The sequence below is a fragment of the Apaloderma vittatum genome, unplaced genomic scaffold (assembly GCF_000703405.1).
Source record: "Apaloderma vittatum isolate BGI_N311 unplaced genomic scaffold, ASM70340v1 scaffold11311, whole genome shotgun sequence".
Lineage (NCBI taxonomy): Eukaryota > Metazoa > Chordata > Aves > Trogoniformes > Trogonidae > Apaloderma > Apaloderma vittatum.
The window spans coordinates 2,832-20,343 of record NW_009700931.1 but is presented as its reverse complement, the minus strand read 5'-3'; the positions used below and the strand labels follow the sequence as shown (position 1 = coordinate 20,343).

At 41.7% G+C, this 17,512-nt stretch overlaps 1 protein-coding gene across 1 annotated transcript in view; it reads right to left on the bottom strand.

The window, feature by feature from the left end:
- The window catches only part of TRMT61A (tRNA methyltransferase 61 homolog A (S. cerevisiae)), a 20,566-nt gene that overhangs the window by 2,360 nt on the left and 694 nt on the right, over positions 1–17,512 (bottom strand). Inside the window, exon 2 of the mRNA XM_009878958.1 lies at positions 7,398–7,664. Within this exon, the coding sequence (XP_009877260.1) occupies positions 7,398–7,664 (267 nt within the window). The remainder of the gene's footprint in view (positions 1–7,397; positions 7,665–17,512) is intronic.

Sequence of the window (17,512 nt, the reverse complement as noted above, 5' to 3'; positions counted from 1 at the left end):
GGGCACTGAACAAACGTCTAACTTAGCTAAATGTCAGTTCACAATAACTCTTTGTCTACAAAGCAAGAAATTGCAGAGAGACCAGAGACTTACTACTGCTTCATTCAGGCTTTTTGGTTTTGGTGTTTTATACTGCAATAAAAAAGGGAAATATATCTACATTTACAGCAAGCCCATTCTTATTTATTCTGACTATAAGTGTATCAAGATATGTTTAGGCTTTCGAATTCACATGCTCTAGATTTAGTGTCAAAACCGAAGCAGCCTGCACACAGCTGTTGCCATACAGGCTGCAGAGCCGCCTACGGTTCTTGTCAAGCCTTCAATTAAAGGCAGAGCACCCTGCTTTTTGCCTCGGGATGGTCAGCTGAGCACAGCACGTCAACACCAAACTTGGAGATGATTTATCAGGCTGCCTCCTTGCAAAGAGAACTGCTTGGGGAAGCCGGGTTACAGAAAACAGCCTTTCCAGCCACTTGGTAGGGAAGAAAGCTCTTGCTTGCAGCAGCTAATATCCAGAGGGGAAGAACAAAAAATAATGTTACTTTACTTACTGCGCTGCTGGAAGCTTTTCAGGTATAAGAGTGAGAAAGCAGCGAAACAGCCGGTATTCCATAGAACTGAGAGCATCCAGTGGTTTTTAGCAGTTCTGTCAATTTGATTTTTTTCCCTTTCATATCTATTGTTCTGGTTACTACTATACATCCCTCCCAAATAAATACACCTACAAATATCTCAGAAAAAACATCAAGCTTCTGTCTTTATGGACCTTGACAAGCAGGAGAAAGATCTCCTCTGCTTTTTCCTGTACACACAACTGGGCAGGCCAGATTCGACTTGCAGGCTGGGCTTGTTTGATTAAGCACATAGTGCAAGAAGACTGGAAAGCTACAGTTAGCAGAAGGTTGGAAGGCAAAAACGAAACTGCAGTTCCAGACTGCGAGAGGCTGTCTAAAATAGAAAGATCCGGGAAGCTTCAATTCCCATGGTGTGTTTAGACCAGCAAAAATGTGGACTCAGAACAGCAAAAAACCAGCACTGAGAAGGACACGCTCATCTGTTCTAGGAACAGAGATGCCGTCATCCTCAGCAGACCAGATGCGTCTGAATTTTCTCCACTGTGGGCTGCCCTCTGTACCCCCACCGGATTACCAGCTAGGCAACACCCTTTCTGTCACAATCACCAGATATAAATCTAGATTTTGGCATTCATGATTCTCAGATTCTCTGAAAACCTCTTGTCCTTTAGACACCAAGAGGCATTTAGGGTTTAAACGACTTGAATATGCATTGCTTTGTCTTGCCATGCCAAGGATTCCTTTGGGAATGAAGAAAAGACATGTACTCCCTCCCTCCCGCTCGCTAGCTGGGGCACACTGCTCAGTCTGTGGATCACAAAGGGGTGGACTAGACTAGAGAGCAGTGAAAACAACTGAACGGAAACTTTTTAGTACAAACTGAGTTTGTGTTCTTTCTGAGCGCTCCTTTCAGGAAAGCTACCGTTCCTAAATTTGGTTAATGAGATCTGTGTGTCATCATAAATCGATATAGTAATTATCTGAGATTAATCCTGTTCACATTGGGAAGCTGTGTGAGCTTTTTGATCTGAAGAGCTGTCTAAAAATGTGTTTATTCATGTATAATGCATCTGACAAGTGCTACAGTTGAGGAGAAGAGAATAATGAGACTGTATGAAAGATTTTTTTTTCTACCTTCAGTTTTACAGGGAATGAGCTAGTCTGAAACATTTAATGGAGAGGTTAATTCTCCCAAATCCGTAGGCTGGAACAAGCCCACACAGTCCTGGCAGTCATTGTAACCAGCAATAGGGTCGAGAGAATATGAAAACTGACGCGCAATTCAGACTGGAATGATTAGAGAAGAAAGCTTAAGGGAAGGGGGAAATAAAAGAGAAGATTTGCATCCACATAGCACTGTACATTTTAACAGAGAGTATCTGATTAGCAATCAAGAGATGCATCCTTGCATCTTTACTAGAGGTCAGTGACCTAGAAGTTGCTCTTCCTTCAAGAGTAGTTCCTGTGCAACTCCAGTAAACAGTTTTGTTTCTGGTTTGTCTGAGGAAGGACTAACACCTCTGCCAGTTCTTTTAGCAAATAACTGCACCAGGTTTCAAGCACAGAAAATCTGGCAGTGCTACCCCATTGACAAGAACTCCAGTGCATGCTGACGATACAGAAAACACATCCAAGTTTTGTGCTCTCACTTCTGTAGGTTATAGTACGTGTCACGAGTGCTCTGACAGGTTTTTTCATCATCCAAGTGTTATTCAGAAGATGCAAAAAGAACATATGCAGCGCAGCGCCAGCAAGTTCCAGGGAAAATGGCCTGTAATTTTAGAAATTACTCTGTGACGTAAGGAATACAACATGACATTTTTATCTCTGGTAAAAGAACACAGCTCTGGGTGTTGGGATTTCAGCGCACTGTCACAATTTGAAGGTTATGTTACAAAGATCTCATGGAAGAAAAGAAATAAATCACATAGGCATTATCATCATGTAGGGGCGAGGCAGGCAAGTCACCCAGCAGCATCACCGTGGCATTTACTCTGTGCTAGTAGGACACTAAAAATATTGCCTCTGTAAAAGGGGACAGAACGTCCTTTAAGTGAGTGTGCTCGTGGGCGATTTGATGTAGCTTCCCTGACAAGTGAAATTACAGGATTCAGCTGCTGGAAGAAATTAAAGGATGTTTCTTGATTCAGAAAAGAAAATTTTCTCCAAATCACTTGCCAGCTCATTAACAAGAGCTTGATGTGACTTTCTGCAAATGTGACCTTAACCTCTACATTTGTCGGTGCATCTTTCAAAAGGAATTTACTCCTGCTCACTATTGTGGGTTGGCAAAAGGATAAGACAAGGAAGTTAAAAAAATCAGTTGGCTCCAAACTGGAGAAGAAAACCTAACAACTTGTTTTAAGGATCTTTTCATCCCAAACTACATCCTACAAACTTCATAAAGGCCAATAGCTCTGGCCTGCATTCCACAGCACGGATGATGATGCAGGAATCCTTCTGCTTGACTCTTGACAGGTAAAGGAATCACTTTTACTTCAGGCCAGGCCCATGGCGTGCACCTGACCTACTGGCACTACGTTAATGCCCTCCGAGGAGACACAGCAGCCAGGGCTGGCTCAGCAACCACCAGTGCCTGGAACAGACGGAGCTGCTTTGTGGGTTGGTTCCCGGTCCTACAGCCTAGTGGAGCAGCTTTGCACTAGGCCCTATCCTCAGTGTTGAGAGGACAAGCTTCAATTCAGTTTGTGGATGTTTAACCTCACCGTGAGTTAATTCTCCTTCAAATCAAAGCAGGTACCACGTTAGCAAAGGCTGGCACCCACTCTTTCGCAAGCGCCTATTGCTTCATCCATTTATTCCAAAACAATCTCCTAGGGTCATGAGAAGTGTCGATACCGACTCGAGTACCACCTGCATGGGTGGAGGATGACAGCGTGCTAGACTGTGAGGCTCCGCTTCCTGCCCTAACACGTTCCCTCTGTGTTCCCGAGATAGTCCGAACCCAAACAACATCAGCCTTGATGTCAATGCCCTCTTCTTGGTGCAACTCAGCCTGAGGTACAACCTGCTCAGATGCCACAGGGGTGAGGCTTGTGGCCAAATTTCAGCTGCTCCTCAAAGCCACACCTGAGGAGTTTAAAAATGGGACCATAAATAACCTCTAGGGCTCAAGAAAAATAGCCAGTGAGACTTTCTACATGGATGTGGTATTTCCTGAAAGCTCAGGGAAGGAGGGAGGCAAGCACAAAGGAAAATTGAAACTAGCTAAACCAGGCGATGCCTTACCTGCACGACAGGCTACTGGGAGGATAAGATACTATTTATTCTCTTTTACAACATCTGTAGTAATCAAACCTGGCAGGTTAGGACAACAATCAATGGTTATGCTAAGGGGAAAAAAAATGCAAATGAGACCTGGTTTAAGTCCATTGTGTACAAATGAATCAAACATAAGACCAAAACCATAAAACCAACTACTACTACAAAGAGCAGAATACTGCTGAAGGGCTTCTGTGACAGCAGGAAACACAGAGGAAACACAGAGGCTGAAACAGGGAGATGATCAGAGGGAGCCTTCCCCGCAGAGTTTGGAGGGGGGAGATCTGACAGCACCGTGTAACGTGATACGGGCAGTATCTCCAAGATCACAATTTGACAAATCCATAATTTAGGGACTTTATGATGCTGAAGAGGGAGTGGCAAGTCTGAATTTAAGGTAAAATTAAGGAAATAAAAGAGGGGTGATGTTAACATTTTTTTTACTCAGACTGTTAATTTAAAGACCACCAGGGACTGACTGATAACACAGGAGGCCAATCCAACCAAATATATAGCTGTATTTTTCTGCCTCCCTACCTGAAAATTTAAAATCTGTAGGAAAACTGTTGTACAAACGGGTTTCTGCCTCATCTTCTACTGCCTTGGAATAAATAGACAATATTTATGAGAATAGAGTAGGTGGGTGCAGAATTATATTCAAAGCACTACAGTATTCAGCTGTGAGATAACTGTGAGTCAAAAGTTTCAGGGCATTTAAGAACTGTAAAATATTGAAAATATTTTCGTTACCTGGCAATTTTTTTTTTTTTTTTTTAATTTCGCCACAAGGGGTTAACAGCAACAACTTTGCAGAAACCACCAAGGTCAGATATTGGGAACAGCAGCTATGACTATAGAAAAGCATTAATCAGCAGAAGCTGCAAAAGAAAAACAGTCCACGTCTGGAAACGCAAAGCAAGTTCTGCAGTGCAGCAGTCCCCGAGAGAGATTGCAAGCGGTGTTTCTGCTGAAAGTGTGACTGGTGAAATCAGCACCGAAGGATGCAGCTGAGACGCCAGCCTGAACGCTGGCAGAGCACATCACCAGAGAACAAGAACCTTCTAGTCACAACTCTACTGTGCCATTTTACTCTTTGATCTCTCCGGAGCTTGGCAATGCTTTAAATGGGAGGCCAAGCTACTGTAAGTAGTGTATTTACAGTGTGGTGCAAGGCATAACGTGAGTGATAAATGGACCCTGTGAAGAGGATCATTAACACTCAGCCTGCTAGGAGCTGCAACTGTTGAGGATCTTGAGCTTAAGTAGGAGAGAAAACGCAGATTTGATAAGGCTTTGTTAAGAAGTCTCTCTTACATACTGTATAACGACACTCTATAATGAATATTGTGGTTTGAAAGAGGAGGCTAGCTGACGCTATATATTGAATTTGCTTAGCTCTGATTTCATTCAAAGTATCTTAAGACTTTGAGGAATAAGTGACCGCTCTCTGGAAGTACAGCTGCGATATCTGCGTGGCACATCACAATAAAAGCCAGAGTGCGAATGGTTCAAACGTGACCCTGTCCAGATGTGAGAGAGAGGGCATGAAGGGAGAAGAGTGGAACAACTCCTTTTCTCCAGTGATGCTTTATCACTGTACTAACCCTTGGAAAAGTGGTGAACAACAGCAGTATGTGCACAGACTGTTCTCGCTGCAGAAGAGCTTTAATTATTTGAAAACAAAACAAAGGAGCACTGTAAAATTAGATGCCTGTGGTAGAGAAGGGGAAGCAGTTACAGACACGCTTCTATCATATTTTAGACTCCACAGCAGTTAAAATAAAAACCACACACAAACCTACCCACATGACTTGAAATAAACAGTAATGTGTGTAAGTCTGTACCTATCACTACTGCAATCAACTACACTTTATGCGAACAAGAAAACCAGCTCAGTCTGGTCCTATGAAACCCAACAGGTGAGCCTTAGACTAATAACAGATCTCAGACACCGGTGGCTGTTTGCAGCAAGAACTGCAGCAAGGATCAGCAACTTTGCCTTTTGACTGGTACATAAAGCACATGATGCCACTTTGCAAACACAAAAATGTGTGATTTTAAGGTATTATTTACATTGCCTAAGCAGATGTAACCTTGAGGCACAGCACAGAAAAGTATAACCAGATGGTATGGACAGTTTGGGACTATAATACCTTTTCTAGGATTTCAAATGCTGGAGTGAGACAAGGATTCAAAACTTGGAACCGTTCAAGCAGCTCTGCTTAGTATTCTAAACATGTACCACTTGAATAATTCAAATTGGACTGCGCAATGCAGCGCTTTCTAAGCTGGGAAGTCAGCTGAGTGTTGTGCTCACTAGATTAGATAATTTGAGCATGGGAAGGGCATCGTAGAGTGCAGTGAAAATTAGTTTTTCCCAGGACACACTGGAAAGCAGCTACAAATTGAGCTGTACCTTGCAGGTACAGAGCGCCAGTAAGTCTCTTTATTTGCTCACTTTTTAAAGAAAACATGTCTTACATTGCTATCAGAAAGCTCTCTAAAAAATCTGCAGTAGCAGCTGAGGTAGCCTAACAGTTGGGTCAGTCCTGACTGAGCACAGCAATGCACATTCAGCGATCTTTAAGAGCAAGCTTAAATCTTGTGACTTCAAGAAGACCTAGCAATTTACTTGAAGTCAGGCCTGTGATTACATATTTTAACAAAGAATTGGGCCTTGGCAGATAATCAAGTTTTACTAAACTCATGTCCCAGCACAGGCACTGTTCAGTACTCTCTGCTCTCATGATTATGAAAGTCACTTTTGTAGATGGAAGTGCTCTGGAACAAGTTAGTTCAGCTCTATACTAGTATAGTCACACTAGTAAAATATTCATTAGGGAAGACCTTATTCTAGGATAAAAGAATGATTTATTCACCGAAGCTTATTTTTCAGTAAGGAAAAGACTGATAAAATTTGACAAAATCCATCCAATACCTCAACAGCAGCTCTCATTTGCTGTCACAATCCCAGAATAACTGGCATAAGTTAGAACAGCCTTTATTTTACATTCCCACTGCAACCAATGGCAAATGTCTCATTAGCTCCAACAGCAGAGATCTAAGGCAGAAACAAGCAAGCATATTTTCTCTAATATTACTGATGGGGTGCTCTGTTGAATAGGTCCAAATCCGCAATGATTGATGTGAAGTGTGTCTAAATACCTTTTATACAAACACCTTTCCACTAAATTGCCAAAGAAATTTGCTTTCAGGATTGTTACTTCTGATTTCCACACAGCTCAGATCTAGCACAAAGCACTTAACAAAGGTTCAAAGGGTTTTTTATAAACTGCCCATGCTAAGTGTAGCAGCTAGCACAGGCCTGTAGGAAAAAGGTGTTCTTCTCCTCTCAAATCTTTCACGGTAAATTGAAGACCTCTTTTGAAGGTTTTTCAGCTGTAGAAATGCCTAGAGACTTTGACATTTGAGGACAATGATCGCACAATGGAAGCGAGCAGATTTAGCATTTGGCTCAGAGGCAGAGATGTGTGCATGCACAATACTTCCCGAACAGAAAGAGGTAAGTGCAGTTACCTTCAGCTTTTAACGCTGACTTTGCATGTCCTATGGCTTCCCACGGAGAAGGGATATCTAGGAACACGGCATCTGCAATGTTGGAGACACCAAACCCATTTTTGCAGACATCCTGGTTGGTGACGGTGACCAGGTGCTCCACGCCATGCTCTCGAAACTCCTCCCTGGCCTTCTCGGCTCTCTGTTGGTGGAACTCCACCGTGTACAAGTGCCCTGTGGGAGCCACTGTCCTGATGAGAGCGTGGGAGAGGGATCCGCTGCCCGTACCTAGGAAAGACAAACACATGAACTGCCTTTTGACAGAGCTAAATATCAGAATGAAGGCCTTCTCCATTAGTCACAGAATCATAGAACAGTTTCGGCTGGAGGAGACCTTCAAGATCATCCAGTCCAACCTTTTCCTAGCCCTACGAACACCACCAAACCGTGCCCTTCCACGCAACATCCACCTGTCTCTTAAACACTCCCAGGGATGGTGACTCAAGCACCTCCCTGGGCAGTCTGTTCCAATGGCTGACAACCCTTTCAGTAAAAAAATTCTTCCTAATATCCAATCTGAGCCTCCCCTGGTGCAATTTAAGGCCATTTCCTCTTGTCTTACCATTCACCACTAGGGAGAACAGACCAACCCCCCCTGCTAAAACCTCCTTTCAAGTAGTTGTAGAGAGGGATAAGGTCTCCCCTCAATCTCCTCTTCTCTAGCTAAACAGCCCCAGATCCCTCAGCCGCTCCTCATCCGACATACAATATATACAGTCCTCCTGCTTGAACACTTATTCAAAACCTCAGTGAACAGAAACCACTGGTTAAACTGCTGAAAGAGAACAGTCCTTCCTTCACAAGGAAAGGGGACCTAAATGCCCTAGGAAACAGTTTTAAGGTGGTCAATGTATTAATTTAACATCTGTCAAACTCAGGACCTGTCCTCTCTCCTTGGAATAGAAAAATAATGGCATAGGTCAGCTATAGTTCTAACAAGTGCCACAAGAGAACACAAGGAAGTAAACAGTATTCAGGGAAATTAAGTGGAGAGGTTTTTTTTCAAAGTGCCAGACTCTTCTGGGGTGAAAAGAGATGAAGGCAAATCTTAACATATTTTCAAAACCTTATACAACATTAAAAAACAAGACGAGATGTTGGCCATGCATAAAAGTCCAATTGGTATCCATGCAAGCGAATGGCCTTCAGGAGACAGAGCCTGTTTTGCCCAGGCCTCTTTAGAGACACTGCCCATCCTCGGCTCTCACTGCCATGATCCAAAACTAAGGCCTCCGGGCTCCTTGCGGTCGTGCTGACCAAACAACCTGATTTCACAGGTGACTTACATACATACACACCTACACAATCTCAACAAAGTCTAATGAGATCCAGCACAAACCTGAAATTGTGTCTAGGTACAATTACCACATAGTAAGCCAGGGACTAGCTATTAAGACAGTCTTTTTCCCTTGTTTTAGTTTGATAATTTAGGAAACTTATTTTAAATCATCCACTGCCGTATTAAATAGATGAATGACTAATAACCAACGCTTTCAATGAAGAAAACACCCATGTCCTAATTCACATTGCAAATTACTCACTCAAGTGGCATTTAACAGAAACCCCCCCCAAACTCAAAACGCCACAGCAACACCAAATTATCTGTGTTTATTGATTTATCATTCAGTGCTTGGAACATATTTCTCCTGTAGAAAGAAAATCTATTTCTAGCTATGTTCAATGACTCTTCAGGCTAAATTTCAGCCTGAAGCAAGCTCTTTCAACTAACCACAAATCTTAAAAAACTTACAAAGCACAGAAGCCAAAGTAGAGCAGTGGTTAAGAAAGTTCAGAAACTAGTAAAAAGGAAATTAATTATGGGACACGGGGGTTGGTACAGCTGCTTAACTGGAGCAATATTTTCCATAACTGTACAGGAAGCCAGAGATTACTGGCAGATCCAAGGTTCTTGCCCTCTAGAAACATAAGGAGAGAAACATTGTCGTGGCACCCTATTTAATTCGACAGCTCCGAAAGGGGAGACCTTCAGAAAGTAAACAGAGCTCAGGGCCCGTGTTTGCCACTGGATCAACAGCGCTGCTCCTCTGCTTCCCTCTGAGAGGGCTCGGACCCCCTGGGCCGGACCAGCACCCTACCCCCAGATTTAGAAGGAAGGACCTGCAGGTTTTAGCACTGCCCTCAGAGAGGTCCAAGGGAAGAGAGAAACTGTGACACACACATTCGTTTAAAAGGAAAATCCAGGCATTCACATCAGTATTAAAATAAAGCAAACACAAGGCAAAAGACAGTTACATGTGTACAGATGAAGAACTATCTGGTCACAGCACCAGCAGGCTCTAAATGTCAACATAAGCTTTTCCCTGGTCAAAAGGAGTAATGGTGGCACAGCAACCATGTGGTTGTAAAAGCTCAATGATACATGTGCATAGCAAAGAAACAGCATTTCATTGATTTTTTTTTTTTTTTTTTAATTACAAGGGCAGGGAACTATTGTTCACAGGACGCTAAAATGACTGAAAACCTGTCTTTGTATTTCATGCCAGAAGGCAGAATTGTACAACTGTGAATTTTAGCAAACTAGTAGAATTTAATTATTTTACCTCTCAAATGGGTATTGCTGCACACTTTCTGCATCTTTCTCTGCTAGTCTAAAGGAGTGAACAGAAGGCCTGTCAGCACAGCTGGGCTGTAAGCAGAAGAGAGGCAGTTTGTGCATGTATCCAGTTTCCTTGTTCATACTCTTTTACATTTTTAATCACTTTCCTTTTAAATCTGCCTTAAAACATGACAGAAGATACAGTTTGTCTCCCTCCTAGGAAAACCCATTAAGATTTTTTGGCTTCTTTTCTGCCACTCCTTTTTTTTTTATTTGCAGACATTCCAAACCAAACCCTGAACTAAACCCAGGATGTTGTAAGTCAGCGCCTGCAGGCATATTACAGACAGAGCTTTTGTTAAACAAGGTCACCAGCAATTATTTATTGTCGACTGTCTATTGCAAACATGAGAATAATACAGATGGATCACATTTTAACATATCAAATTCTATCACACTAACATCATTAATGAGAGTATTTCTGCAGATGCTGCCTGCCTTCTCTGTGACATCACTCCTGAAACTGCAGGAAACAAAACCCAAGACGGTTGAGTCACCCACCACGGTAAAACCTCTCCTTGAAGAGATAACAGATTCTGAACTGGGTCCTGTGAAACAATGACGACTCTCAACTCTGAAGTGCCTGATAGTTCAGCACACTAGATGCGATTCGGTAAGACTATGAGGTTCTGGCAGTACAGCACAAATCCATGCTGAAAACAACCCTGCAAGCTCAATCAGCGCTGCCTACAGAAGGCAGGAGCTCAACCCTATATTTCTCTGGTGTTGTAGAAGGGGAAATGAATGTTTAGATTCATATTCTCCTCTGTGAATCTACAATATTCAACATCTGAGTCCTCCTGCCACCTTCTCAATTCCTTTACAATGTCTCTTTGTCCTTATTTCAAAATCACTACTGAAAAAAAGCAGTATTCAGCAAAATACAGCTCAAAGAGTCTCACCTAGTAGTTTGGAATAAGTTCTAGTCACATTCGGGTTTCCTTGGGAAATGAAAGGTGTCCTTAGCATGATACGGAGTTGGTCACGGAACAGCAAAATGCAAGGAGTACTGAAGACATGAACTAGAACACTACTAAATACGAAATATCGCAGCTGAATTACCTGTATACAAATGAACCAAAAAATTGAATGCTCAAAAATTGATACTTTGTACCAGAAGAGGCAAATTAAGAATTAGATGGACTTCAATAGATTTTCCTTCTCGTATAGGTGCAGTGAAAAGCCTATGTTCCTGATTTGACCTAGAGAGCGGAAGGTAAGACAACTTCTAGAACAAATACAGTTTATCATTTTTACACCAGGATGCTTGCCTTTTTGACAGCTTGTACTATACATAGCCTTAGAAACTGTTTGCTCTCTACCACAGGACAATGCCCAATTAACTACAGCGTATTAATCACGCATCCCAAAACATTCTATGACTCTGTGAATGAACTCTACAGGAGAGAGGTAAAATGATGATAATTCAAACCGTACTGAAGACATTCTTAACACCACAGCTGCTCACCTCAGTGAGCTCACCTGGGTGAGCACTTAGGTCCTCGCTAATGCCTTTGGGAAACGTGATGCTCTTCTACATTGACTATTCTGGGACCCTGGACAAAAAGCAGACATATGCATTGCAAGCATTTAGTGAGACACCACAGGGTGCCCAACATGCCATTCTCAAAGCTCGAGGTCTGAGGAGGAGAAATCATGTAGGGGATCATCACGTAGCCTAGGGAAGCAGTCCGTCTCAGTTCAAAGGCATGAATTAAAATCCTATGTTAAAATCACAAGAGTTAGGTATCTAATGGTCCTGGAGACCAACACAGTGTCCTCTCCTTCTTGGGCTCAAGCACACTCCGTTCTTCTCTGACACAACTAAGCTCAGGGGAGTATTTCTGCCCTCTCCCAAGACCACAGCTTTAGAAGGATTTCAATCCTTACAAGTGGACACCTAGATGAAACACTCTAGCATCTACTGATACTTCCTTCTGATTTGTAGACAAGAAAAGTATTGATCAGATGAACTCCCTGATAATTTTCCTGACCTTACATAGATCTGTTCTTCTCACTCTCTGCTAACTCAAGTGACGGGTTTGCCACAGAGAAGCCTTTGCGTACCTCAGCCACCTTGAGACAATGTCCACGTTAAGGTCGTTTCTCACCTTTTCAAAGCTGCAGAGGACAACATCTGAGGTGTTCAGAAATAACACGCTATTTCGACACAGTATAGATACACATCAGAACACTGTCAGAAAAACATGAGTGTTACCAGAGCATCTAGCATAGCACTTGACTGATAACTGAATAAAGGAGTACATTTTTGCACTGTTTCCTGCTTAATCTGTTTTTCTTACTGCAAAGGATATTCATCTAACCTCCTGGAATCCTACCCATGCTATAAACATAATCATAGAATCATAGAATGGCCTAGGCTGGAAGGGATCTTAGAGATAATTTAATCCAACCTCCCTGTCATGGGCAGGGACGCCTCTCAGGGAGATCAGGCAACACATGGGGACCGACCGCGGATTGAACCCGTGACCTTGCTGTTAGCAGAACCACTCCCTAACTGACCAAGCTAACTGGCCCCCCTGTGTTCTACCACATTTCCTCATTGCAAGCTATCACTTAGCTTGTCTTCCCTAAAAACTTCTCATCATGGGTGGTTCTTTTAACAAAGGGAACCATAAATTGTGATTTAGGACCTACAGATGTTTACAGCATTGCATAAGCAAGCACATACTGGCATAAAGCTGAAGAAGCTCTTAAGAGCGTGCATAGGTTCATATTGCTTGCAAACAGGAAAACTGAAAAAGTACGCACAGTATTACATAATACTGGGTCAATACAACATCTAGCAACGTTTTAATAGAACTGAAGTTTCTGCTGCTACCTAAGATATTCTAAAAGGCGTAAATACAACAAAACAATGACAGTGTTGCTGTATTTGTCTCCTAGCTACGCCACTAAAATCTAGTAAATAATAAGAGAGGTCATGAGTCAGCCATGAGGATGTAAGGAGCCTCAAAACCAAAAGAAAATTATTTTTCAGACAGAGCTAACAGCTTCACAGCTAGTATCTCTCAAGTAACACTAAAGAGAGGAAGACTGGTCACTGTACGTGCCAAGTGTACGTAACAGGAGAATCATTAATAATCTTTAGCAAATATATGAAGACATACTAAGCATCTGATGGAAACTAACCCAAAGATCTTGGTATGAAGACAGTCAAGGGTACAAATCATGGTGGCAGAGACATGGCAAGAGCAGGGACAGAGAGAGGGAGGAAGAGAGGGAGGGAAAGAGTTTCAAAGAGGTGAGCCGGCAGCTGAAAGAGGAAACAGCAAGTCAAGAAGTTACCTTTACAGAAGATTAGCTCTTTCTCCTGCCTATCTGTTGTTGACATGATGCTGAAATAGGCATTTTAGGCAGCAGGCTGGAGGTCAGAGGGGGCCACTGCTCATTGACCAGACTGAGGAGTTGAGGGGAGGATAGCAGGGAAGTTTTCATGGCTGGCACTGCCTACAGAAGGAACAGGAATGTGAAGACTGAAAAGAATTTTTCCTTAGAGATCCAAGAGTCAGAGTTCTTTAGGGAGGGATCTTCTGCAAACTGGCCCAATATGTTAAGTTCAGAGCTGCATGAGAAATGCACGTGGTAGTCAAGTGAAATGATAAGATGAAAGTGAGCCGAGAAGGTCTGGAAACTAGTGCTTTAGGGTATGAACAGCATTCCTCACCAGCTGCAGGGCAGTCACAAGTCTAAATACATCAGACCGATGCCTCATGTGGCCAGAGTTTTGGTCCAGTTCTTTGGTATGTGAAGAGAATACTATGCTGTCCAATGTTCGTACTGATGAGGCCTTCCTCATACTCCAAAAGGTGCTACACAAGGATGGGTTTTTTGAATTCTTCTCTCACACTAACCTGAACAGCTGCTAAGAGGTAGATAAGGGAGACATTATAAAACACAGACTTAATGAGAATGTGCACGTTCCAAAATCTAGCCAATACTTCAAAACTTTAGTCTGCACTTTACACTAAAGATAGAGCTGCAGGCAGTTTACATATACATATGTCATGAAAATTATAAAGACATGAGCAGTATTTGTCAAAAAGGCTGTAAGGACTTCAGAAGAGTCATAGGCATACAGCTGACTTGCTGGGACTCCACAATAAACTATGAATCATTTATTCAGTATCCATTAATCATTAAGTCCTCATTAATTTCTTATGAGTGTACTCTTAATACAATCTATACCCAGGCTATGAGTTTGAAAATTTCATAATTGTTTTTGAGAAGCTCTCGTGTATGGCTGGCTAGCAGCTCTCATTACCCCTTGATACAGAAACCATGAGGACCCAGGATACTGCTCTCAGTCTTCAGAAATCCAGTCTCTGGGCTCAGAAACCCACTGCTGTGTAGCAATGAACAGGGTTTAGCGATTTTTAATTTGGGATTTAGCTAGAGGGAAACAAAAAAATCCAATTAACATTTTTGCTCATGTGAGTCTCATTTTGTTGAATGCTGAAGGATCGCTGAGATGGTGGTTAGAATACTTTTGACTAAATTACATTTTGTCTAAATACAATGCTCTCTCGAAGCCAAAATATTTCTGAGATTTATCAGATTAAATGAGGTTTCACAGTGCTGTACAACATTCCCTGTAGTACAGGGTTCAGAGGGTTAGGACAGACACTTTTTCAGGTCTCAGCAGGGAGAGAGGAGAGTAAAAAAGCCTTGATATGTGGGGATTGGAAAGAAAAAAAAAGTGGGTTCCACTTTTGTTTGGAAAAGATATCTGAAAGGTTTCGTAGTGATTCCAATATAGTATAAAAGTAAACATAAAAATCTCAAAATTTGTTGTCAAATGGAGTTTTTATACTATGGGCAGTAATCATTGGACTGAAAACAGCCTCACCTGGGAAGGTGACATCAAGATTACTTTTGGGGAACATGGCAACACATAAAAAAAAAAAATCACCTTACTCCTTTATCTAGACAGAGCTGCACATGCACTGAAGGCAAATGAGATCAGAGCTCCCTGAGGAGAATTAAAGTTTCACATTAGCAGGCGACCCACGGCAGGTACTTTAGCAGCTACTTCAAGTATCGTTTAATTCTGGAAAGATCGGGCTGTTAAAGACTGCATCAGAGTGGGGAATTCCTCAGACTAAGGACCAATACTTTCAACAGATCTTAGCTCCAGCAACGGTGCTGTTTTTAAATCTCAATACACCTTTATAAATTAGAAATTAGCAGGAGACAGAAAAAGGATCATATTCCTACACCTCCATCATGAAATGTCAGGTAGATACTGACTTCCCTTATAGCCTCAATAGAGTATGCCTGGATCATTTTAATTATGTATGCACTGCTGACAATCTTGCTCTTAAAGTATTTATTAAATATGATTAAAAATAGTAAAAACTGTATTAATATGTTTATATCATTTATGAAAAATCATGACTAATCAATTTAAACTGCATAATTCGAGTGATATAAAATTAAGCCTTTTGGTTGTTCTACTGATTTTTTTCTAATCACACACAAAAGATCATTTACACTCATATTCACAGCATTACAACATGACATAGAGAGTATTTAATCTTACTTTATCAATTCTTTCTTCGTACAGTTGTGGAGACTAATCCACAATTCTGCGTGCTTACACTGGGTAAACACAGGGCCCTCTTCCACCATCTAATTAGTAAGACGAGGAAAAGAGCCTGGCCTGTCCACAGTGCCTGCTTTGCCAGTCTGTACAGCAACTACGTATATCAGTTCCATTTCAAATAATAAAAAAGACAGACCTCCACGCTAATTAATGCTCAAAATACATCTAAACCCAGCACCAGCAGGAAGCAGGCTCAAATGTCATTACTAGATCAGATTTCCTGTCTTGTTTCTATTAATCGCCATTGGGCTGATTCCATCCAGGCCACACAAGGTTAATCTAGAACTAATGATTTTGGATCACTGAATACTCTCTAATTTAGGATGGCACCAAAGTAGGTTATATCATCACACTGGAGGCTCCAGTTGTCAATATCTGTTAAATTTTTAATTCAAATCGCCACTTTTGGTCAGCTGCAAGTAAATTTGCAGTAAGATCTCTCGCTTCAAGCTTAACCAGACGACTTTATGCAATATTCATTCTTTCTTCCTTTCTTCATGAACAGTGAATCTTTTGAGCAACACAAGCAAAACTATGGCAGTAAAACTGTTCACTTTTCCCTGAAAGCTGAAGTTATAATACTTTGACGGCACAGGCATTAAAAGAAACCTGGGAAGTTTTCCATTAGCAAAAAAGACTGTTTGTGGCTATGACTTTTGACTCATACCATTCTGGGGAATCTGGATAGGTTACCTCATCACGTGTTTCTATTTCTTGGCTGTTTAGATAAATGAGCTTTTAAACATTTTCACCTTCTCCAGGTACCTTTGACATCACTGAAAACATTTTATCTGCAGCTCTGTACTCCAACATTCGTGTATTCCAAGTGAGGCAGGACATGGAGCAATTCACATTTTCCCCACCCTGAACAACGGGCTGTGTTTATTTTTCCCATCCTGTCTAAACATGGCAGGGAGACAAAGAGGTGAAGAGCTGCCCCATGAACAATACTGCTACTTCCCACGACAACCCTAAAAATGCCTGATCGTCCCACAAACCACGTTAAAAATCCACGGGACCCAACCATTTTAGCAGTACCAGAGGTTTCTGTGTGTGGCTTTGCCTGCTTCAAGCGCTGTTATACAGCAACCAGCTCCCTCTATGCCAACTCGTTCTTAATGGGGGCAACCAGATGCAGAGATTGTCTTGAAAAGTGGTCATTATGCCTGAAAAGCTGCCCAAAATCATCCTTAGGTGGGAACAGGAAATGCTGAATGCAAGAAAACGCAGTGCAGCAGAATCCCATCACGCTGATCCCCTGACATATCCACGCTTGAGAGGGAAGTGTATGAAACTGCTTCATCAAGAAGAGTCAAAGGAAAGAGCCAGAAAAAAACAAGGACAAACCACCTCAGTTCGTAATCTTCCAAGCTACAGAGAAAGGTTCATACTGCCTGCAGTAATAAATCCATGAAGGCAGTGTTATAAACTGTATTTAATGAGAAAAAAATATATTAATATAAAATTTCACTCCTTACTTGCAAATTAAGCAAAATCACGGAAGCCGTAATAAATTAAACCAAGTTTAGAAACAAAACACCGATGAATACATCATCCATTGTATTACATAGCTATAGAGATTTTGCATGCCGTTCAGAGCTACAAGTCAATCGCACTTTGGAAAAGAAAAACAAAATACATGTCCTTACGTGGTATCTCATTACCTAAGTACTGCCAATTTACTTCCCTTATTAGTTCAACACCTTGTCATCACAGTCTTTTTCACTGGGTTATCTCAACTATGTTCTCTGAAACTGCAAATTCGAAGCCTGAATTTTGATTCAAATCATCTATTTAAAAGTATTTTTGAAGTACTTAACAACAGTTTTAGAA